The 25306-nt window shown below is 36.5% G+C and overlaps 1 protein-coding gene across 2 annotated transcripts; it reads right to left on the bottom strand.

The window, feature by feature from the left end:
- Positions 1-1854: 1854 nt before the first annotated feature.
- HASPIN (Protein kinase superfamily protein) lies at positions 1855-13681 on the bottom strand. 2 transcript variants are annotated; one of them, XR_016109855.1, is made up of 14 exons: positions 13393-13681; positions 13179-13265; positions 10076-10172; positions 8991-9553; positions 7472-7595; positions 6994-7103; positions 6079-6190; positions 4372-4464; positions 4226-4287; positions 3981-4111; positions 3717-3787; positions 3568-3624; positions 2293-2359; positions 1855-2177 (listed from the first exon to the last, which is right to left on the bottom strand). XR_016109855.1 is itself a non-coding variant. In XM_088977876.1 (14 exons), exons 1-14 carry the CDS (start codon positions 13533-13535, stop codon positions 2046-2048), a joined length of 1845 nt encoding a protein of 614 aa, XP_088834002.1. In that variant the 5' UTR covers positions 13536-13681; the 3' UTR covers positions 1855-2045. The 2 variants fall into 2 exon arrangements, 1 of the variants encoding a protein (XP_088834002.1); XM_088977876.1 differs by having other exon boundaries at positions 3572-3624.
- Between the last annotated feature and the right edge of the window lie 11625 nt (positions 13682-25306).

Here is a 25306-nt window from a genome sequence, read left to right as displayed (position 1 = left end):
TTGCATCAGTTCAGACTTAATGGTCTAAAATATTTATTGAATTGGATTGAACCTGGTCCATTTGTAATGAATTTATATTGGATTGAAAGGGACCGAAGATAAAAATATAAGTGTCAATGAATCAGGTTTGAGTTGGATTCGTTCAAAATTAAAACCAATTTAAATAGATTGGACAATTCAGACATTGAATTGAACTGGTCCAAAATGGTCCAAAATAACTGAATTGGATTGAACCTGATCCAGATTCGACCAAATTCGGTCCAATTGACACCCCTACTGGCATCCAACCAAGGTGTTCCAAGTCCTAACCGATATCAATCCTTCAATTCATGCACCTGATTGGACAGTCTAAAAGTTAGTGACCATCCCCCCTAAGATGGTCCTCCTGAGGAATGGTCTATCATTTTATTTATTTTATTATTTTTTTCATACCTTTCTCTTTCTTTATCGAGGAGAACAAAAGCTGAAAATGGTAAAAGCAGCCAGAGGGGTGGCCAGTTGGCAAAAGACGGTGTCAAACCAGAAAGGGACCGAGAACCAGAACTCTGGTCTGGCCAGCTGATCAATACAGGACTAACAGGCGTATGTATGGACCTATTGACACCATATTAGAAGTCTTTGAACTAGAAAATTCTAGAGTCTAGACCAATTGCTTCACACAGCTCACATGCCTTGGTGTAGATAGCCCAACCTACTGGGGGTAGGGCATCAGATTCCCAGGACCCAACCCAAGCTTACCAGTTTGGAGTTGGACCACTCCGGGCCATTAATAGATTTTGATTGATTTAGTTGGCATTATCTCCATGACGTACTAGTCCAAGTCATAAAAGGGCTGATCCATGTCATCTGGTTCAACGGGATTTGTCGTTCACCAGGCTTACGACCTTACTTTAGCGAGTGTCGTGGCCTTTTGCACAGTTTCTTGTGTACATGCACATGCCCACATGAATGCATGGAAGAAGCTCACGCCACGTAAAAAGCCATGAGGAGACATAAAAGGTAGACATCACCACATACTCTTGCACAATGAATCCCACAAACTACACCCTGTTTTTGATAAGATATGTACCCAAATATAGTAAAACAAAGGGAAAATATAGAGATAATAGAGAGAGAGAGAAGTGTCATTTCAGTTGGAGATTGCAGACATAGTCAATACATTCTCCAAACAAACGAGCTCTACTTTCTCTGAAATCCTACTGCCGAAAGCAGAATGAACATCCAAAAGAAGGATGGGCATGTGGGTGACGAGGCGCTTATTATTTAACAAGTTAAAAGTAATCATATTATGACACAAAAGAGATTCCGAGGACTGCAAGAGAAGAAAGTAGCCTTATCGAGATGAGGATTTCATTCAGCTTACCCCTTGTGCCTTTACAAATTGCTTTGTGATCTCATTAGTCATACATATCTTCAAAAAGAAAAGCTTTGGAAAGGCTATCACAAAGTCGCAGCCTCTCCCCCCTCCAGCAACTTGTTCTCTCTGGAGTTCAAAAACATCCACCCAGAAATAACAACCGTTCTTTTCAATTCCTCAACTTTAAAAGGTGGCTATTCATCCAAAAATCATAGATTACAAATACATTTTTGTTTGATGCCAAAAGAATTTGCAAGATTCTGGACCAACAATTAGCATTTGCTTTTTGAATATTGGGGAGCTTAGGTGCACACGACATCGAATCGTGTTTTATTGGTCTTAATGGCACTTGATCCCCCATAATGCCATCATCTAGAGTGGTTCCCCGTTCCCAATTTGGATCAAAACAATAGGAATTCACTTCTTGAAATTTTCTTCAAGTTCAAGGGAGAACCAGAATGGAACCACTTCCTTTAAGGTGGTAAAAACTACATAAATTCAAAGAAAAGAAGACCCATTCATTTCACTTTGTACAAAACGTTTCTGCTTTTTTACATTTTCCTTTTCCAATTTCATACCGGTTCTTTCCAAGCCAAGTAAAACGAGACTTGTATATCACTTCCCATTGGGAAGCTTTCAAATATATACCTACCTTAGTTGCTACATTCTCTTTTTGGACCTTCGCTCATCACTTATCGGACTTGTGCTCAATCAACAAGTCCCTGAAGAAAGCATCGTCTAGGGCTTCTCTCGCTGAACAATACGAGGTTAAACGTCTCTTCAGCAAACGAAGATCTCTTTCATCTTTGGAAGATCGTTGCTGGCCCCAAAACAAGATTACTCGCTTACTTTCTTGCAGTTTTACTAGGGTCAAAAGCAAAGCTAGTGGTAAAGAAATTTCGAATTGGCAAAAGAAAAATAAACTTTCATCTTACATATGATTTCTTCAACAGCAAAATGTCCACCAAATACTGCAACCACAATACATTTGTCTTCGGGAAACTATTTGGTCAAAACAAGTAAAGTGTCGGAAGGGTCAGTATTTATAAGAAAAAATTCTACCATGACAAAATTAATGCCCCAAAAATAGCTGATTCAAAAAGAAAAAAAAACATTCTTGAAACAGGAACAGCTTGTCAACCTGGTAATAAATAAGCACTCCTAATGAAAAAAGATAAATAAACAAGGACTTCATCACTATTATTTTCTTTAAATGCAAGACTACATTAAATTCATTCAAACTCGGTTAAGGCAAATCATGGTGGTAGACAGATAGCAAGAAGTCAGGACAAGATGACCAAGTAGTTATATGAGTACAAACTGTATAGCTTTTATTGGCCAACACATGAGGAGAGTAATTTGCTTGACGCCTAATAGAGTGACAAATTAAGAGTGCATCAGTCTCAAATCAGAAGGCCTAAATACATTGGCTTCATGATATTAGCTTTTGAATATAGAATTTGAGTCCCATGCAACATAACTGAATGCCCATCTTGGTATTGTAGTCAGAATTCAGAACCAAGACAGGTCCATGAACGCATTTTCCTTTGTTATGAAAACCTAGTTTATCAGAAAACAACAGCTTAACTGTCATACAGCGTACTTATGTGGCGCGAGAGATTAGACTTTAGGTTCACAACCGAGACAGTTCGTCTCTATCAGCCTCACACTCTACCAAGTGCTAGACTTTTCACATAGACACAATAACCGTTGGCAACAAGATGGAAGAAATGGGACTCTCCTGTGAAGTGTTAGAGTTTGTTTGAGCTAACTACATAAAGAAAGAAACTTGGCTCTTGGCAGGTGAAGCCGTGAAGATGAGTGAGGTGGCAGAAAAAGTGGTGCCTTTAATCAAGCTACTTCAGCTTCCATGTTGGATAAAATTCAAGTATTCTGTCTACCTCAACCCACATTCTCTTTCGTGTTTCCCTTGCTCCCACAAGCCTCACCTCATTTGTGTAGTCATTGGCCCATCTATACACATGGTTAACACCATTTCAATCAACTCTCTTATCATGTCACCATCTCAGTAGTGTTTATTTTATGGATGTGTTTTTTCTTTATTGCCCAAAACCCCATTCTATATATCAAGTTGTCCAATAAAAATTCAATTTTAGGTGCTGTTTAAAAAGTCTATATATACACTCTGAAACCACAAGTGATGATGTAACCACTCAACAACAGAGGAAAACATAAGTTTATCCATGTACCTACCTGCCTTCCCAACATTCTTGCGTAACCTCCTTCATCTTTCGGTATGTTTCTGCCTGCAACAAAATGTAAAATATCGGTTTTTTGGAGTCCATTAAAACTAAAAGATGCTGAAAAAATTTGCATGTTGATCTGTTCCTTTTCTTACTTGTTGATCTCCTTTTGGACCCTCAAACAGAAGCGGATCAGAAGATAAGTCCAGAAACAATACGGCCTCTCCTGCAAAACATGACAACGCATTAATAGATCATGCAAAATAAGCCTTATATCTAGACATGAGAGTTGTGAGATATAAAATGGGTCATCATCATCATCCAAGCCTTATCCCAACTATATGAGATCGGCTACATGAATCCTGTTTCACCAGTCTGTTCCATTTAATGTGGGATATAAATATAAAATGGCTATTGACCATTATTCATGCGTGAAAGTGTGAAGTCAATAATTGATATCGACAATCCAAATGTTCTCGCCGACATTCTCCTTCCCTCAAGAGTGAACTCTACTGTTTCATCATCCTTGCGGGTCAAAAGAATATTGCCCCTGAAAACCAATTCAAAGAACAGTATTCTTATGAAAGAACTCATAGTGCAACCATGGATTGTATTATAAGTAGAAAACAGTTGAAGAACCTAGTCTTAGGGATTGCAACTCTACCAGTGAAGATCACGGTGTTCAAATTCAAAGGCAGCTTCTGCCACAGCTAAGGCAGCTGCAACCTGCGTTCAGAGATGAAACAATAACTGATTGTGGATCAGAGGTTAGGAAAACAGATGGAAAAGGGGAAGAGATGAGTAGCTTACCTGAACTAATAAACTCCGTGCTTCATCAAAGTTTAGAAGCACAAAGCTTTCAAGGTCCTTGCCTCCATGTTCTAATACAAACACCACATAACACTGAAAGGAAACCAATTAGATGAAAATAGGGATGAAGGGGAAGAAAAAACAAAACCACCCATGTTAAACAGTTGCCGAGAGCCAATATGCATTATGCTTGAAGTGGTTTAACAGAAATTAGATCGGTTGGATAGAGGGAAGTGGCATGGTCTACTTAGGTCACAAACCTGTGTAGGTTGGATTATGCCCAGAGCCCCCCATTCCTAATCCTAAGGCAGGTCACAAACCTGTGTAGGTTGCACAATGCTAAGCCCGAAGCACAACTCAGATTTGCCAGGTTGGGATACGTTAAAGTAATTTTATTAAGAAAAATTACTACTAAGCTTTGTAAGGTTTGAACTGTAGACTTCTCAGCAGACGTGCAATGCTCCAAGACTACAACTGTACATAATACAATTGGATGACTTTGGCTCCCCAAAATTAATAGAGTGGGATATTTTAATTTTCTGAACATTCTAAAAGATGAGCATAGAACATAATATCATTAATAAGGTTAGGTTCAAGGTAATTTAGATTGCTAAAGGCCCATTTAAAAGGCGTGCCTAGGCGCATTTTAGGGTATGTGTCTCGCCTAGGTCCTAGGCGCAGCCCTTTCAAAAGGCGCACGCCTGGTACGCCTAGGCGTGCACCTGATGCGCCTTGCACCTCAGCCCAGGCATGCATCTTTTGAAATTTTGATGCTTTTTTGCTTTTTTTGAACCTAGTCGTTGGCCCAGGGGTGGCACACCCCTTGAGGGAAGCCCAAACAAATCCATGCTAGGGCCTGAAAACCCCCTATTTGCTAATGTTGTTCATTCATTCATCCTACTAAAATATCTTCTTAAAAAAGCAATTAAACTTATAAAAACATTATTTTTTGTGTGCGAACTAAGAATTTAAGACCCCAACATGGACTTGTTTGGGCTTGTCTCGAGGGGCGTGGCACAAAATGCGGCCCGTAGAATCAAGAATGCAACATGTTTTACATCACATTAGCTACTTGAAATAATGCAATTGAGGAAAAAAAGAGATTGTGGGTTTTACATACTTGAAATGTTTATATGTTTGATTTATTTCTAAATTATCATTTGAATATGCTTTACATGTTATGTAGGTGATAATGATATAGGTGAAGGTACCAAAAATGTAATATGTTTTCCATATGTAGGTGATATAGGTCAAGGTACCAAAAGAGAGGTCTTTCTTTTCTAAAAACAAGTATATAATGGTTGTCATAATATGGAAAATGCTCCACACAGGGTAAGGTGGGGTAGATAGAGTTGATGCAAATGAGGACTTAGCTTGTCCAGACTATCCAAAAGGTCTTCAGTCTTCTACATGGTCCTAACCAAAAAAACCCTTCATTGGTGGAAGAACCCCATTGTATCAAGAAACTAGTATATGTATGAACTATGGATGTACATACATACATCTGAATTTTGTCTGGCATGTAATGCAAAAACCAGCTGAGCCAATGAGCATGAATCTTAGTAACATTCTACATTAAGGGTTGTTGGCATTCAAGCATCATTTGACTCGGTGAGTTGAAAAGGCCAAATTCCATGGGTGAATTCCTAGTCAAGTTCACACTTATTGAACATCTGCATAAACTCTAATTGGTTATGGAAGAAAAACCTGTTTCTCAGGGAATTTCCCCGGGTGATCATTTTCTGAGCCATGTTCCTCATCCCAATCTTCCCATGCTCTGATCAGTGAAGCATCATAAACACCTTGGCATACCTTCAAACTAAAAGATGAAACAAAACCATTTCATAGGAAACAGAAAAGGAATTACAAGTTTATGTAAAAATAATCCAAAGTCTCAACACCTTTGATACAGCAACCAATGACATGAATACCATCCACAGAAAAACAAAAAGGCATATTGTATTTATAAGCATAGTTGAAAAGTAATTTTGGTGTTTTAAGTTGATTGAAATTTTTTTCTCTGAGGAAATTTAAAATAAAAACAGAAGAAAAAGATCTGATGAAATATAAGTTGAATAGACTATGTGAAGAGATGCACATAGATTAGGAAAGCATATAATATAGTGTAAATAAGTATTGTAGAGAAACTAGGAAGAATAAGAGAGGAATAGGATAAAGAGGAAAGAGTTTTTGAGTTACTATTTTTTTTTCTGTTCATTTCATATGAATGTTGGGATCTCACACAATTCAGATCCAACTTCAGTTCCAGAGCAGGACAAAACCTGCACTGGAATCAACATTTAATGCCTCACAGCTAATAGTCAACTGGTTGATGGTGTTATAACCTAGGAAACATTTAATCTGGCAGAAAACAACATATTCAGTCCTCCTACGTAATCAGTAAACCAGGAAAGCTAACCACCATTGGGACAGTCAGGATCTGCTTCAAACCCCGGTGTGTAAAACGAGCTACATAACTAATCACGAGTGAACATGCCAGTGTTCCGTACACATGGATCCCACATGTGCCAGTGTTTGCGGTAGATCCAAAATCCCATTGGAACTGTTAAAATACAAATAGCATGGTCATGGTACTAGGAGAGATTTAGGCAGTTGGCATACTTTAATGTTTCAATGAATGCTGTAGATGCATTTGAAACATGGCCATCATGTCTTCTTAAACGGTTAAGAGTCTGGCAAAGTAAGACCTCCTCAAGCAATTCAGCTGACACCTGGAGTAAGATGAGTGACAAAATCATGAAATAATAAGAATAACAGAAGCACTTTTTAAATTGCAATACAACTAACATCAATGTTTTTTTTTTTTTGGAGGGGGGAGATTAGAAGTATTATAACTGAAAAAGAAAACTTCAACTTCCAGTGGTGAATTAGATGAAGAATTTGAAGTCTTATGTTATTGCATAATTTCATTAAAAAAGAAGAAGACGACGAAGAAGAAGCATAATTTCATTAAAACACCAAGCTGCACAGCTGCCATTCAATGACAACATTAATCATTTATGTGGTTATGTTTAAATGTATATCTATATCCTCAGAGTTTCATTGTTGAGATCATAAGACAAAAGAAAATGGTTGATACCTTTTGCACTTCACCATTCACTCTAAAGTCCCCATCTATAGGCACTATCTTGCAAACTGTTGCACCAACCTTAAAGGCTTCTCCATATGTTCCTTCACCAATCTTGATAATACTGTTTGGATCACTGATCCCAAGAAAGTTTCAAATTTCCATTAAATGCAATGCCATCTTCCTAAATTATATCAAACAAACACTTTTTGTTTCTTTATCAATAAGCAAAAAATGCTATTCTTGGCACCAAATAATTAGATAGTTTGGAGTTGTTGAGCTCATAAAATGTATTTCCAAATTCTACAATGGAAGGAAAGGAGAAAAATATAAAAGGAAACATATGACCAATATCATATTATATATTCAAGTTGAAACATGCTGACACCTTCACACAAATTTAAAATAAAAGAAAGAACAAGGATCCTTATGCATCTTCTGATAAATCATCACTGAAAATAACAGAATACTACCATAACAATGACTCCTATGAGTTGCTCAGAGCAGATTTGTTTTCAAGTCCACAAACTTTTAGCGAATGAAACCAACCTAGGAGATTCCTAAGCCCAAAATTAACGCAAACAGATCATTTTGACCATTAAGCTTGATGAGAGTTTATCATAACTATCCAGAGGAATACAAAGGATGGAATTTTTTTATGGGCAACAGTTAACTTTATTCATCATGGACCATTGCTTAATGTAATGGTAAAATCTCGGGCTTCAAAACAGGAGACCATGGGTTGAAGTCTCAGAGTACCACTTTGTGCAAAAAAAAGTATAGCAAAGATTAGGTCAAATCCAGTCTACACATCCCAAGACACCCGATAGCTGGGACTAACATTGGGTAATAACCTATTTTAGTTAACTTTATTGATGAAAGGAAGAAAGCATAACAACAGTCTTCTCAAAAACCTAAAGACAAAAGAACAGAGCTAAAGATCACAAAGAAATGTACAAAAAGAAGCATGAATCTTCCAATGAGTTGGCTGATCTAGACATCCACACAAATGGCATACTCACTCCGGACGCTGAAGATCTAGCCTCTTGTGTCAATGTTCAATATACCATGATTCCCCAACCCCCTATCCTATCCACGCAACAACCATCTGAGCATAATCCTCCGCCTTAACATTAGAAATGTCAATGGAGTATAACAATCTAAACATTTGAAGAAGAGCTAATAACTCAATTTTAATAAAACCTCCTCTTTGGTGAACGAATGGATTGCTAAATCCTATGATCATTGAATCAATCTATTTTGCAACCCAAGAGATTTTTAAGTTGGTCATTGTTGAGATTTCATGATATCATAATCTTAACAAACCAAACTCTTGAAGTTACAAATGTCTCAAAAACCATTAAGTAGTCTTGAAACACATCTACTAGTTAATAACAAAGTTGCAAAAATGAAAAGGAAAGACCAAAAACAAGAATATTTCTGTAAAATGCAAATCCAACAACAATAATCCAGAATTAATACGATAAAGGACAACTAAAAAAGAATTCAAGTATTTTAGGAAGAAACCAACCAACACTGGGAGAAGACATCCAATAATGCTGAAGGAGCCGATTGCCCACAAATTGTTAACAATGTTGCAAATGAGACCTTATGATCACCATCCAAAGTTTCAGATTCTGATATCAGAGAGAGATTTTTTAAGCCTTTTCCAATATCTTCACAGTTGTCATCACCTGTACTCAGACCTTCCATGTGTGTCTGTGAGCAAGTATGCTCTTCAATCACATTGTTGGATATAGAAGGAAAATCTGAAGATATATCAGGAGAAACCTGTTCCTTAGGTCTTGTAGAGTTGGAAACATCACTGCAAATTGATTCCATAGGCATTATTGGAGTTTCCAAAATCTTAGCTAAGGAACCAGAAGGCCCACAACTGTAGTTAAGCTTCTTGGAGATTAGCCATTTCTCTAATCTTGAAGGCAGATGTGGTAAAACAACCTCACTACTTTGGATGCCCATGACCCATGTACCCAAGTGCTTTGGTGAAGGACTTTCCTCCAACAGCTCCAAGGAATCAACCTCTTGGAAGTACGCCCGCTCCTTCTCAAAATTTGGTGGTTGTACAGTCGTTTTCTAAAGATAACAGACAGAAGAAAGTCAAGAAAGAAATTAGGTCATATCAAAGAAATTTAATTATAATCCAATCTAGAAATCCAGTTAGAAGATCTGACTCTTGATAGAGTGCAATGGCAGGACAGGATTCATATAGCCACCAACATAGTTGAGTGCATATATATATATATATATATATATATGTGTGTGTGTGTGTGTGTGTGTGTGTGTGCACTCAACCAAGCTTTATCCAAACCATATAGAACCCTGTTCCACTCTGCTCAGTGTCAAACACATTGTTAGGTTCTGGATATAAGTTATTATTAATATTGCTGAAAACACAGGTGATCTTAAGAGTCACAATTGATGTGATTCAATTCAAACATCATTTTGAGCTGAGGATGTCATTACAAGTTTCAGAACATGGACAAAAGCACCATAATTTTTCCAGATAATTTATTCATGAACTATTCTTGATAGTAATCAAAAGAGTGATGATAACATGCAAGCTGAAAAAAGAAAAAAGAGTTGCTCATGCCATACATTGAGAGGAGCCCGTTTTTGTTTCCTTTTTGCTTCTTTTTGTCTTGGCTGATGGTCATAATCCACTCCAGAGGAAATGATGATACTAGTCCTCCCTCTGTTCAATATAAAGCAGAATATAAAATGTTGTCCCTTTAGTTCCAAGAGAGAGAAGTCCATCCACAAGTACATCAAGGCAAAGCCAACCATTGCATTAATTTCATAGAAAAATAAAATAAAAACATTGCTAAACCCATTATCCCCCCCCTCCTTGAAGCCCCCTTTAAGGCTATGTAAAACTAAACTTTGATGGATGTGCTGATGTGGTCTTGGTAATCCAGGCCCCTCTGGTATAGGTAGGGCCCTCAAAAATGAGGTTGGGAATATTTTATCTTTTTTCTTGGGTGCGCTGAGAGTTGGAGACTCTATAAAGGCTGAATTACTAGTGGTTGTTCAAAGAGTGCAGAAAGCAAATAAGCTTGGAGGAGTGGAATACCTACTAATACAAGGGGACTCAAAACTGGTGGTGGGGTGGTTGAAATTCCTGGATGGTATAAACCTCTTTCATGATAATGATTAAAGATGATAATAGCTTTCCCAAGTCTAGAGCTAATAGTAGAAAGGTATCGGATCAAATACACTCTCATACTCAGGGAGTTGTTGTGGAATGTCTGGAAGGTTTGTTATATGTTGCTTCATTTATCAATGACTTCTCCAAAAAGGAGTAGGTGTATAAGCATCAGTTGAAGAGTGACACTTTTTCTTGCTTTAAGAAATTCAAAGCTTCAATTGAAAATCAAATTTGGAAAAGGATTAAGTATCTGAGGACCAATTATGGGAGAGATTATACTTTGAAAGATTTTGGAGGGTTTTTGCAATAAGCACGGCATAGAAAGGTAGTATATAGTTCCTCAAACTCCACAACAAAACAAAGAGCCAGCAGGGCATGTTATCTAGTAAATCACACTCCCATTATAGCACTTGATTACAAAATTTCAAAAGAGGTATGATTAGGAAACCCTATGGATTACTCTAGCTTGTATACCTTTGGTTGTAAAACTTATGTGTGAATTTCCAAAAATAAATGACCCATTTGGATGCACAATCCAAAAAGTATATTTTTCTCGAATATACAAAAGGTACAAATGGGTACAAGTTGTGGGATCCTACTGTAGTACTGTCCATAATATTGTTATAATGTTATTAGCCAAGATGGTGTACTCAACTAAGACTCGACGCAAAAAGAAAGTTCATGGCCAAGCTTGAAGACAACAAGGAAGGTTGAAGTAGAACCTTTCAACATGATTTATGATCAACAGCTTAATGCAACTTTTGATGGCAATGCTGAAGAGAATTGAGGTTTCTAATAGTGAGACTCATGGTGATAAAGGTTGACCAAGGAAGCTAGTGAAAGTCTATATGCTTGTTATTGGCAATTGGCTATGAAGGAAATTGAAAAGAACAAAACTTGGGAGTTAGAGTACCTAAGGGTTGAAAAGCCATTGGTTTCAGATGGCTGCACAAGAGATATAAATCTCAACTAATTGTTAAATGGTATGCTCAGAAACCATGTATTGGCTTCAATGAAATATTCTCCCCTGTTTGAGTATTATCCATATTTTATTAAGTATAGCTAAAGTGCTTTACTTGAAATTGAACAGATAGATGTTAAAATTGCATTTCCCCATGGTAATTTGGAAGAAGCGATAATACTTAAACCTGAAGGTTGTGTGGAAAAAGAGAAGAATGATATGGTTTGTCAGCTAACCAAATCACTTTACAATTTGAAGCAAGTACCCAAGTGTTCATACAAGCAATTTGCTTCCTTCATCATGAGCTTTGTTTTTCAAAAATGTTAAGTAGATCATAATGCCTACACATGTATTGGTGATGGTCACTTGATTACCTTGTTATTGAATGCCAATAACATGCTCATTGTAGGTGCTAACAAAGAAGTAACATTGAAAGGTCATGTGTCCAGGAAGTTTGACATGAATGATTTGAGGGCCATCAATCAGATTCTTGGTATGATGATGTATAGGGATGGGAAGAACATGAAAATTTGTATACCAATACCCCATTCTTATTGGTTGCAAATTGTCATCAAATCAATTTCTTAGCAGCGAAGTAGAGAAGACAGAAATGTTTCATATACCATATTCATCAATAGTATGAAGCCTTATGTTTGTCATGGTGTGCACCAAACATTGCACGAGTAGTGGAAGCTAACAGGTTCATGACAAATACAGGGAGAGATCATTTGACTACAATAATGAAGCTTATGACAAAGGAGATGTTTGTTTGGTGCATGATTTTCTTTTAAGACTTAAAAGTCACTTGAAAGATGGTGATGGTTGGCGACTATTATACAGAGTGTATTTTGCACTATAAAGAGAAATCACCTCCAAAGTGAAAGAATGTGAAAAAGATCCCATGCATGAGACCACCAATTGATGGCCCACCAAAATGATAGGTAATGGCCCACCGAAAATGTAAAGCAGTGAAGACCACTTTCTTTCACCGTTTGGTGCATAGGCAATAAAATGGCAGTGAATGTCATTTAACCGCCTAATCCAAAGCATTCATTAAATTGGTAATGGATGGTGGTTAACTTGTGGCATAGAAAATTTTCAAAAGTCCCCCTTCTACCACCGATGTAAACTATAAATAGGGGCAACCCTGTGCCATTATAATCACCTCAGCAATTCATTTCTCTGTGAATATAAGTGTTGGGTGTTGAGTGTGGGTTATACATGGATGTGTAGGGAGATTGAAAGGGTGTATGGAAGGTGAGGTTCTGTGAGTCATTCTGCTGTAATTTCTCTTGTTTTATAATGTAGAATAAAGATGTAATTTCTCTGGTGTTCTTCTCATTCTCTTTTTCTTTGGCTTTTTGCTATTTGCATTTTCTTTCCCTCTATCCATTTCAAAAGGGTGGATTAACATAAAAAAAAAAAAAAAAAAAGCCATATCGTTTCCACCACTACCATTCAGGCAGTTGGTAAATAGAATGAGCATATTCATAGATAACTAAAAGAGAAGCAGAATAAGCCACAAAATAACTATAAAGTTAACAAACCCTGTTCAATCAAAGTTAACAAAATTGACAAGGAGTAGAACAAACCTCGTAGAAAGAGAACGGTTCCAACTGATTCTTTTGTTTGGCGCTAAGCTCAAACGATTGGGCCATCTGTCTTTCTCGATCCGGCTTCTGCAATGTACAAACCAAAGAAAATAAGCGCACGATGTAAGAGAAACTCAAACAAGCGCATAAGCAAAAGGGAAACTGAAATTACTCAAAATAAGAACAAGTTCTCTCTTCATTCATTCACACCTACATGGGTATCTCTGCGTTTTTCTTTTCTGCTCTTCTTCTGTAAGTCACTGCCATTTGGGGCAGCCCATCATCAGGAGCTGCGATTTGTGACCATAAATCGAGCCCATCATCATTTTCTCTTCGTGCATCTCTTAAAGAAGCCATTGCAGACAGATATTGAGACTTTGAGAGAGAAAGAGATGCAAAGACTAGTGTTAAGTAGCCAATCAATAAATCATGACACGGGGACCGAGAGTATCAGAGAAATTTGAATGTGTTTTTGGGAGGGAAGAAGAGGGCGTGCGTGTTATGAATTATGATGCGGGTTAATTAGATAAGAATCTTTTCGGTGTCATGTCTTTCCGTATCACAATCGATAAGAGTCAGAATGTGAGATATCAATCTTTTTTTTACTTTTATTATTTTCGTCAGTCGTCCGATATGGATCCGTTTGAGTTGTCTTTGGTTCCCTACCTTTCAAACCAAAATACATCCTTAACACTAGACCTGGCAATTGGGTTGCATTGGTCGGGTCAGGTTGAATTTCATTTTAGGTGGCCAGATGTTGAACCCTAACCTTAAATGTTTGGGTTAGAGTTGACCCATGAGTCAATTTGAGTTATTTTAAAAAATAATTGAAATTTTAAAAATAAAAAAAAATATATAAAAATATCAAAATTAAAAGAATTAATCTTAAAATTTCAAAATTAAAATAAAAAACCTTAACTACTAACAATTAAAAGAGTAAAATTAAAGATTAAAGATTAAACAGTAAACATTAATGCGAAAACTTCTAACAATTAAACTTAACAATGGAGATCAAATGGATTGACCCATGACCCAAATCAACCTGTCCCAGTTTTTTCGAATCGGGTCGGTTCATTCTCAGATTCAAGTAGCTAAACCATGTTTTTCAGGCTGTGTTGAATCGAATTCGTGGGTTGGGTCGACTTTTTGTCGGGGCTACTTAACCCTCATGCCTCACTCACCTTGTGCCTGTGGATTGAAACTAGATTCAAATCGGGACTATAATGGGGTAGGTCGCCAGGGATAGGGAGGCCCGAAGTTAGCTCCAAGTTACATACACTGCCATAATTGACGTGAAATAAGGTTGATTGAATTGGGCCAGGCCCAGGGAAGCCCAAATGTCAAACCACACAATGTCGGAATTGATATTGGAATTTTTTAACGAGTTTCCCCAAATAAGTAAAAGAATTTTAAACATGGTAAAACAGTTTGGATATGGATTATTATGGGCCAGGCTTTTGTCCTATGTCATTCAATGTTTAGAGGAGTTCATTTTTTGGATTTTGAGAGGGGGAAGTCATCAAGAAACTTATATTCTTATTTTTTAGATTTATGCGAGGATTAAGGAAAGTTTATTTTTCTATGTATCATTTATTCGTAGGTTTATTTTTGAAACCGAACCTATACTATTGATTTCTATAGAATTGGTAACCAAACACAAACTGAAGCTGATTGATTAACCAGTTGAACAGTTCGACTAACCATTGGTTCAGTTGATCAGTTTTTTTATTGTTTTTTATATTTATAACATATATTATATATAATTATATAAATATATAATAAAAACTAGAAATACATATAAAATTCTATGTTTTAAATAATAAATAACATATTATATATCTGTATATAATGCATATTTATTAATTTATAATATATGAATAATATAAAATATATATGAAAATATATATAATATACATATAATATATAGAAATATATGTATTCTAGTCAGTTCAATTAGTTGCGTTCTTCTTGCTCACCCTTACTCATCTCCCAAGTGGATAAATAACTTTCACACTTGAGGGAAAGTTGTAACACTTTGATGGGACAAAAAATGCCCTTTTTAATAATGAAATTCTATGACTAAAATGGTCATTGACTTCTTTACCTAGAAAATAAAAGAACATAAATAAATACATTTACCCGGATAAATAACCTACCGAAAAGTGAACAGAACTTAGGGTAAAATATAAAAACTCCCCCTCAATTTTCTAACCATTATATTAACATCCCTTGTTTTGACCATAACAAAAAACGTTCCCAGTAATTTTAAGAAAACGTATAGCTACCTCCCTTTTGTTATCTCTTCAGATACAAAACATTGATGTAATGCATTTATTTATTTGTTTATGGTAACTGATGTAATGCATTTATTTTTCAAGATATCATATTTACCCTTGATAAGATTTATTTTTATAAAGCTTCTGATAAAATACAAAAATACTATCCAAGGTTTTCTTCAACCTTTGAATTTACACCAGTTGTTTACATCGAAAACAAATGCAACATTTTTTTAGGAAAAAAAAATACAAAACAAACGCAGCCTTATAGATAATATGAATAGACAATAAACACTTATTGTCCAAGATTGCCATACATTCGCTAAGATTATTCTCTTTCTCCCCGGTCATGATTTTTAAGTGGGTCTCTTTTTATACAGGAGTTTATTAGTCATGAATGGTGCTAGCTTAGAATATTTGGACTAATTTGTATTAGATCGCTGATTCTGAAAGCAAAAATTATGTATACTCCCTAAGAATACATCCAGTAGCACATTGAAAACATCTTTCATACTTGTATAACTAACAAGCTTTGGCCAACTATTGTCATCTAATGATGATACTGTGAGGGCTGTGGCTAATAATGTTCTATTAGTATTCTTCTGTTTCTCACACATTGATCATTTCTAGAAGATGACAGCTAATAATTTGCTGGTAAGGTTTCTGGTTGGTTATAGCGGAGACTTGAGATCAAATCTTGCTTTTCATCGGATTTTTAGGCTCCCATCGCCTTAAACATTGTAAATGCATAGCCCATTTAAAGGATTTACCAACCAATAGTAATCTCTTACACCAACCAATTCAGTGAAATGGTTAAAAGTTATAACTTAAGAAGGACCATTACTTACTTGAGGCTGAGGGCCTCCTCATTGAATATAATGGCAACCTTCACAGGCAAAACATTCAAGTCTGATATGCATAGGTAGTAGATAGAATGGTTATTGTGATGGAATCGAATGAAATCAACCTGAAGGCTGTGTTTGGTTTGGAGTAAAAAGTAGGGAAGGGTAAGGAATCTCTATGAACCTTGTATAGATTTTCCTACTTTTCCCTTTCTTTCCATACTTTTTTTCCTTCAAACCAAACACAGCCTAATGGATGTCCTCCCTAGATTAACACCGTTTGTTGAAATGCTTCAACGAAAACCATCTGATGAACTGATTCGTTCATCTTGGCTGCTAACCAAATTAATCTGTCTCCAGACTCCAGTCTCCATGACCTCTGGATCTCTTGCTTTTTGTTCTGAACTGGGTCTGGATGGGTGCTTCGTGCTTGCCTCTTTGGATAGATTACAAAATAATATAACCAACAGATCCAAAACCCATATTATTTCTTGGCTGAACCCACAAAATCATGATTATTGATTTGGATATAAAACCCAACCAGTCTAAATAATAACAGGACCATTATCTCACTGCTGCTGTGCATTGAATAAGCAGTACTGGTATATTTATTTAGACATTGTTAGTTATATTTTTTTCACTGTTCTATATTCCAATGGTCTGTAGCATGCATATATAGGCTGGGTTGTACAATGGGGCGGCGTGGAGGATGGGGCACATCACGGTCCAGGGGACCCCATCTTACACGGGTGGCCAACAATCAGGTCCCACCAAAAGATCTACAACCTGATTCGATTGCAACCACCCCGATTTAATGCATCTAGAGCTTTGTTTATTGTAATTAACAACAAATAGATGGGGAAACCCAGACAAAAATAAAGGGCATAGAGATCTGAAGTGGGATGTAGGATGGGTGGATATTCCGGTTGAGTGCAACTAAGTCAACACCACCAACTTTTAATAAAGTGTAAATCCATCCTTTAAAGATTCGTTGTTAAGCCAAGGAATGAGGACCCCAGACGAGCAGACCCCCTCCTCCTCCCGACCTCCTTTCACGCTAACTACCAAGTATAATACATTTCTCTATCCAGCCACAGGGGTGCACGGGCGTGCGTGCGTTGAGTCACACTTGATTCTGGTCTGCTCGTTATAAACAGATGGGAGACCGGCCGCTTCTTCGTCGGAGCTCTCCATTTGCCAAACTTCCAACACTTCAGATTTTATTTATGTTTTTTTTTTTTTAATTTATTTATGCTTGATGAATTGAATGATTAAAAAGTTAAAATATGAAATAATTATTCATTTTATGTGTTTTTATTGTTTAGCTTTTATTTGATAAATCTAGTGCATTGCATAAGTTTCTTTTAATATAAAATAAAACAAATCCCGTACCATTTTCTAAGAAGTGTTTTCTTTTTTGAAAAAAATGATAATTGCATTAATATGCTATTTTCTTAGAATTTTTTTCTTTTTTTTTTTTTTGGGGGGGGGGGGGAGTGTTGTTGCTTGAGAACACAGGCACATCCCATCATGTATTGGAAATACTTTTCTGTTATTATTAATGGAAGATGTTTCTAATGCACGGTGGGATGTGCCAGTGAGGTGCATTTTGTGAGGAGTTGATCCTAATTCTACTGTTACATATAGGTGTTTTTCAATGCCATGTCAGCATATTATTACTAGAAATAGTAAAAAACTAAAAAACACCAAAATGATGTTTTCTAATATCATACCTTTTATGATTTCCAAGGCATAATATGAGAAATTTTTTTAAAAAAAAAAAGTTATAATCAAACATCAAGAATGATCTAAAACTGAATTTTAGACGTGAAGATGATATGGTGTCATTTCTCAAGAAAACAATATAGCATGGTTTTGAAAATTGAACCAGAAGGTTGGACCAGTTGACGTGAGAACCATCTAGGCAACAATTCCATTTTACCCTAAAACTGTTCATGGGCCAAAACTGTTGACTTAGTCAGTGATTTTTGGTCATGTCCAAACAATGATTTTTAGTCATTTTTATTTTTTAAATCAGAATAAATTATTAAATCGAACAGTTGAACCATTTGGGAACCAGTGACAAAAATGGTTCCTGTCCGATCTGATTTTTAAAACCTCTCAATATAAGTTCTAAAGACCGGCTTAATAAAGAGCTCATAATGCAGTTTTAAGCATATTGTTTGGGCTTAGGCGTTTAGCCTCTCATTTAGAAGAAAATCAATGACAAGCGGACAAAACATGGTACACTAGTAGTTTAGTGCCTATAGACAAACACAGGGGCACAGGTGTTGTCAAACTTATTTTTTACTTATAAATTTGGGTGCGTTTCTTTTCTTTGTCCGTAAAACATGGGGCACAAAGGTCCCTCGGAAAGGGCAGACACGGAGAAGGAATCTGTTTGGTATTATTTTAATGAATGATCTGACCTTGGTTTGTTAGGGTTCCCCATTTGTTTTTTTGCCCTAATCCCAATGGCCGCTTACCTAATATGTATTTTTATAAGGTGAAGTATGTTTTGTTAATATGTGGCCATGGTTGGTTTCGGGTTGGAATTTTCTGAATCGGGCTCTCTTATCCGAATATATCTGCCACTATTGCAATGATCGGTTTCGGACCCAGGGTCGACCCAACCGGGACTATACTCCGACTCATTAGTCATTAGTCATTACTTCATTAGCAATATCCCTTTCTGGAGGAGACGAAGGAGGGTGGGTTGGAGTTGGCCATCAATCAGTTTATACCGATTACGATAATGAAAATGAAAGCACAGACCAGATTAGATGATCCTTTTCCTTTCTGGGTTAGGATCTTAGGGAGGAGCATCTGGGAAAATGATGGGAAGAAAGTTCAGGAGTTCGGAGGGTTAGTGGGTCAGATCAAGAAATGTGACACCTAATTATTTTGTGTTTGGTTTCATTGGACATGTGGAGACAAATGAGGTGCTTGTTCAGATTTAGAGAATCAAAATTAATTGGGAGGATAAAAAAAAAAATATATATATATATATATATATATTAAACCGTTTTGTTGATTTGATTCTATGTCACTTGTGGGAAATTCTCTTAGGCAATCAATAAAATAAATATATTTGAACTTTAAAACATTATTATAATTTATAAAATTAGGGATAATTTTTAATTTTTTATTATTGCTCAAATTCGACAACAAGCAAATCTTAATCTACTCCTTACACACTAACATATAATATCTATCAACTGTACATGGGTATATTACCTATATTGGTGTGTTTTATTCATTGAGAGAGATTTCTAATCCATGATAGGATGTGCTGTTAATTTTAAAATTGTATTCATGTGGACTCTCCACAAAATGCACCTCACAATACATCCCCTCCGTGAATTAGGAACATTATGTTCCCCTCCATAATGTATGTAGCTCGGTGCCATATGGCATTTTGTGACTGATGGCCAGAATTTGGTGGTGTTTGGTTCTTTAGTTTTTTAGCAGTTGGACACAATCCAAATAATTTAGGAAGAATAACTATTCAATTCATCCCAGAAATTTTAATCCCATCATACAGCGTGGATCGATACCAAATCTATGGGGGGCTGTAAACAGGATGAATTTAATCTGCCAAATAAATCTCAATTACATATACATACAAGTAATTATCCCACAAAAAAGCCAAAGCAATAAAACAGGATGAATTCAACTAAGAGCCCTGTCTTTGTCTCGCCATTATATCATATGTATTAAGGACTCATGGAGAAACAGCGAACTGAACTGACTGTGCCAAAGTTTTCAATCTTTAATACCGTGGGATCATGTGATAAGTCTTAAGTTGGACGTGTGGTCGATGGACGGCTGCAAGGGCTGTGAGGATATCTTTCCAAAAAAAAAAAGACCGTGACGATGGTGTGAAAACAGATTTTGTGAGGATTAAATCCGAATTATTCAATTTATGTGGGCTGAGCTCCATTCCATTGATTGGTAATCAATTTGTGGGTTTTGACCCGACAATGGGCCGTGGGCCGACAATACATCGCACATTTCAAATTTTAATTCTAATAACGAATCTGATTGCATTTTTTTTAATATTTTCTTTTGATTCAAAGATATGAGATTCACGAAAAAGAAAAGAAAAAAAAAGAAAGAAAGGCCGTGGTTATGAAAAATAATGGCACTGATTTCACGCGCTAGAATTACGAATGGTACAAATTTGTAAGATTGCTTAATACCTCTGGCATGTATGAGGAGGCCCACAAATCGCGTATTCCAAATTATATAATCTAATCAATAAAGGCGAGTCGTACTCATCATGATTTGATGCACAAGCAGAAGTATTCCATCTTATGGTCAATGGACGTATGGGACGTAGGAGTGAAGCTGCTTCTTTCTTTCATTAAAGAAACGAAGGGGGGACTCAGCTTTCTGGAAACTCTCCGGAAGGTCTCACCCAGTGAGTTGGAGACAATTCCTGTTTCGCCATTCCACTCCACCGACTAGCGTATGGTAGCATATAACGCCTTCCATTTCCATATGCTTAGAGTCAACCAAATGCTGATAGAGTTGGGGGCAAACAGACTGAGGGCCATATTTATTTGGTTGGAAAGAATCAAAGAAAGTTGGATAAATAGTCTTTAACCCTATTAACACTTTAGGCTTCATTCATTTTTTATTAAATTATTTATTTATCTGGATAAATGCATTTATTGATACACGGACATGGGAATCATTGACCGATTTTCTTATATTTATTGAAAAAAAAAACAAGGCATTAGAACTATCAATTGATCAGGTTTTGTTCAGATCATGCTATAGGGTCAGTGATTGGGACTATTGGGTCTGACCTAATAAGATCCAATTATAATTAATAACAAATAATTTTGAATTTGCAATTTGACAATAAATTTATTTATTTTCAATAAGGTTTTGTTTGATATCCTTGTTGTTTCTATCTAAAATAATTTGGATAAAATATAAAAACCTCCTTATAATTTTGAAAAAATCTGCCGTAAGCTCCCTTTCATCATTGTCTCGGACCGATATTTTCGGTCTAATACATTAGTCTTTTGAAAATACCTATTTTACCGTTATGCATATTAATTCATATGAAAATTTATCCAAGTACCCCGAAAAGAGATCTTAACTTTTAACTAAAAAGATATTACTTTGTAAACTCATCAAGTAGAGTAAAGTTTGAAAGGGAAGATCTGACATTTTGAAATATGTATAAGGATTTCCCAATGAGTAGTAAGGGCAATTTTATAAATTCCCAATCTCCATTATTGAAAATCTAAAACAATGAGAAAATGGAGGTAACTGCAGTTTTTTTTTTTTTTTTTTTCAAAACTACAATGGATATTTTTTGTTATGACGAAACACTGGGAGAGTTACTTAAGCTACAATGTAAGTAACTGCAGATTTTTGTTATAATGAAACTTTCAAAACTACAATGGAGGTTTTTGTATGTATTGTCACATCACATGAGAGTTATTTAAGCTAAAAGGATTAGACTTCACCATATCATGGAGCAACAAACCGATTTAACGTTTCTACAAACACTCTCTATATATGCATATTTTTTAACGTATGCCTATTTCAACTATAAACAACCTCAAGCGATAACAGTTATATGTTAATTTGTATTAATTAATCCAAAACATTTTAATACAAGTTAAATTAACACATTTGGACATGCCAGTGTATCAATACATATACCTAGTTTGGTTCTTACTTGATTCAAGAACAACTAAAACCAATCTGAAGCTAATTATAGTTAGTACACATAATGCATACCCAAGCCCATATAGCTGTGCAGGGGTCACAGCTAAACCAATAGCCAAGCAAAAAAAAAAAAAAAAGAAAAGATTGGGGAAATTGGACCCCAGGTCTAAGTAACAATGCGACATTGGTTAGGTAGCCTATTGGACATGTCTTTATAAGCAGATTTGGAGTGAATTTAATAAATTTTTATGATATGATTTAAGATTTCATTTTGAATACTCGTTATTTTATTTTGTAAATAAATTCAAATATCATATATCATATACAATTAATATTTGCAAATATGCATAATATACATTTTTACATTAATTGACTTAAAATAAATACACCATTATCTGTTGAGCAACTAAAGTTTTTGGTAAGAGACAAGTGTGATGGTGGGTCCAGGATAAAACAATGGATAGGTGGAGCCAAAGACAGGTATTAAAAGTGGTCCTGTGTCCTTGGAGCCAAAAGAGATTTGCACAAACCTCATCACCTAGTTGAACTTGCATATCATGTGACCACAATCCCCGAGACCCCTCATCATTAAAATGCAAATATGCCAGCATTTGCAATAAATTCAAGGCATCACATCGAAACCCTAAACATGATCAGAGCTATTCTCTACAAAGTTGTGGTGAAAAGGTGGTTTTAAAATCTTGAGGCATGAAGCCTGATTTCTTTGAATGTAGCTTAATTCGTACTGGTAGTAAATTTTAGAATGCAAGTTTAAGTGGGAATTCAGATATTCTCTTGTTTCAACGAGTTCATCTCCTACCCAGAGGACATTACATGTTATCGTTCATGGGGAAATGTTCTCAATTTACAGCTATAACGTCCTGTGGATAGGAGATGTAGATTCGTTTCAACCTTTATCTTGTCTTATTTGAAGCAAAAGCACTTGTGGTGCAAATTGTTTGATGTTGTTTTATTTGTTCGTGAGGAGCAAAATAGGAAGTAAAACAACATGATCCCCACCTTACATCAAAGAAGATGATACGAGGAAGGTTACTTGTTTGGAATGATGTAGGGAGAAAGATGATAAGCTTTCCGCTTTATATGAGAGAGAATTGAAGTAGAAGTAGACCTCTTCATGGGCGGGGTCGGGCCGGGCTCGGGCCAGGCTTTTACTCTTTATTAATAGAAAAATGTTAGGCTCGAGCCCGAGCCTGGCCCGACCAATGGGCCTACAACTTGGGCCCGAGTCCGACCCTAATAAAAAGCCCGAAGCTCGACCTAATAAAAGAAATTCAAATTTTTCCCTATTCAAATGAACAATGGGCCTACAAGTGAATCAACAACCTTCTTAAACCAAAAAAATTATTCAAATGGATATCACATAGAGTTTTTACTTAGGTTTAACTATAGGTCGGGTCGAGTCGAGCTCGGACTGGGCTATTTTGGCAAAGCCCGAGCCCTACTCGAATTTTATGAGGGCTGGGCTTTTTGGCCCGAGGTTAAGCCCGCGGGCCAAAAAGCCTGTTCAAGCCCGTTTGGGGGCCGGGTCGGTCCGTCAGGCCACCTGGCCCATGAACAGGTCTAGGTAGGAGCAAGGGTGGTGCAAAATTTGCATTAGTTGTTGGGAAGCAACTTTTGCACTACTAATGAATACAAATGAGGAATAAAAGTACAAAATTTATATTGGGTAGGAGTAGGAGTGTAAACTATAGTTAGATTGTGTTTGGTAAGAGTACAAACACTCAACCAAAGCAAATGTGTTTTTGACTTTTTTTGTAATGAAAATAACAACAAATATGATTTTTCTTACATGTTTGCCTTTTGTATACATCCTATTTTTGCATTCTTTAGTCTTTCTATAGCACTTTGAGCTTCAAGCATGCTTTAATTAATCTTATAGTCGACCTGGGGGTATTTTTGGAATTTTATAAAACTTGAGGTCTCGAGGATCCAAGACCATAGGTACATAGATCCTAGAAACCCAAATCCAATGACGCCAAGATCACCCAAATTCAACACCGTTTACCCCTTCATCCTGATACCCGAAGTCGAAACCGATTCCGATCGGAGTCATTTTAATCCTAATCCTCATTTCACATCAAATCCAAAATACGAGACCATAGGTACGTAGAGCCCAAAATCCGAATCCAATGACACCAAGATCACCCAAGTCCGACACCATTTACCCCTTCATCCTAAGACCCGAAGCTGAAACCGATTTCGATCGTTCAATCAGAGTCATTTTAATCATAGTCCCCATTTCACATCAAATCCAAAATCGGAGACTATATGTACGTAGAGCTCAAAAATCAGAATCCAACAACACCAATATCACCCAAGTCCAATATCGTTTACCCCATCATCTTAAGACTCGAAACCATAATCGATTCCGATCGTCCGATCGGAGTCATTTTGATCCTAATCCTCATTTAATATCAAATCCAAAATTTGAGACCATAGGTACGTAGGACCCAAAAATTCAAATCCAGCAACACCAAGATCACCCGAATCCGACACCGCTTACCCCTTCATCTCAAGACCCGAAATCGGAACCGATTTCAATTGGGATCATCTTTGATCCTAAATCCTAACCCCCATAAAATCTGAAATCCAACCTTATAGATGTATAGATCTCGAAATTCGGAGCAACGGTATCAAGATCGTCCAATTTTGACACCGTTAGCCCCTCCATCTTGAGATCCAAAGCTAGGCTTGATCTGGGCCCTCCATTTAGAATCATCTTCACAATAACTTCGAACCTAGGGCATTCCTCCTCTAGAAACATCTTAAAAATCTAAGATTTGACTAGATATAGCCTCCAACCAATCACGCCAATCACCTAAACTTGGAATGTCCAAGTTAGATAAATTGGTGAAATCTTTTACTCTTTGTCTTTGATTGATTGAGAGAATCTCTCACAAAAATGTCATGACAGTCCATTCTCTCAATCAATCTCCCTCCAAAAACCATTTAAACACCAGCCATTGATTTCCCTTATCACCCATCTCTGCCCTCCATTCCCCTCTCAAAAAATCTATAAATACAATCCCTTTCTCACATCATAAACACAATCTAACCCATACACAAAATAGCTTAAGGAAAGAACTCAACTCCCACAGCCATTACCCACGTCCCAAAGCCTCCCCACTCACTCTCCAGCATCCCTATAGTCCCTCTATATCAATTTGAAGCCAAAGAGCACTCTTGGATCGTAACTAAATTCAAGAGAAGTATGAAGCAATCGAGGTCAAAGGTTTTGGTTGCATGTTTGAAAACTGTTGAATCTTAGGACTATGTAGTTTTTTTCTTGACATTTCTG

Source organism: Nelumbo lutea, chromosome 3 (assembly GCF_056320005.1).
Source record: "Nelumbo lutea isolate HS-2025 chromosome 3, American lotus-T2T, whole genome shotgun sequence".
In the NCBI taxonomy this organism is placed as follows: domain Eukaryota; kingdom Viridiplantae; phylum Streptophyta; class Magnoliopsida; order Proteales; family Nelumbonaceae; genus Nelumbo; species Nelumbo lutea.
Note: the sequence above shows the minus strand (reverse complement) of the source record. Positions and strands in the feature narration are given on the sequence as shown.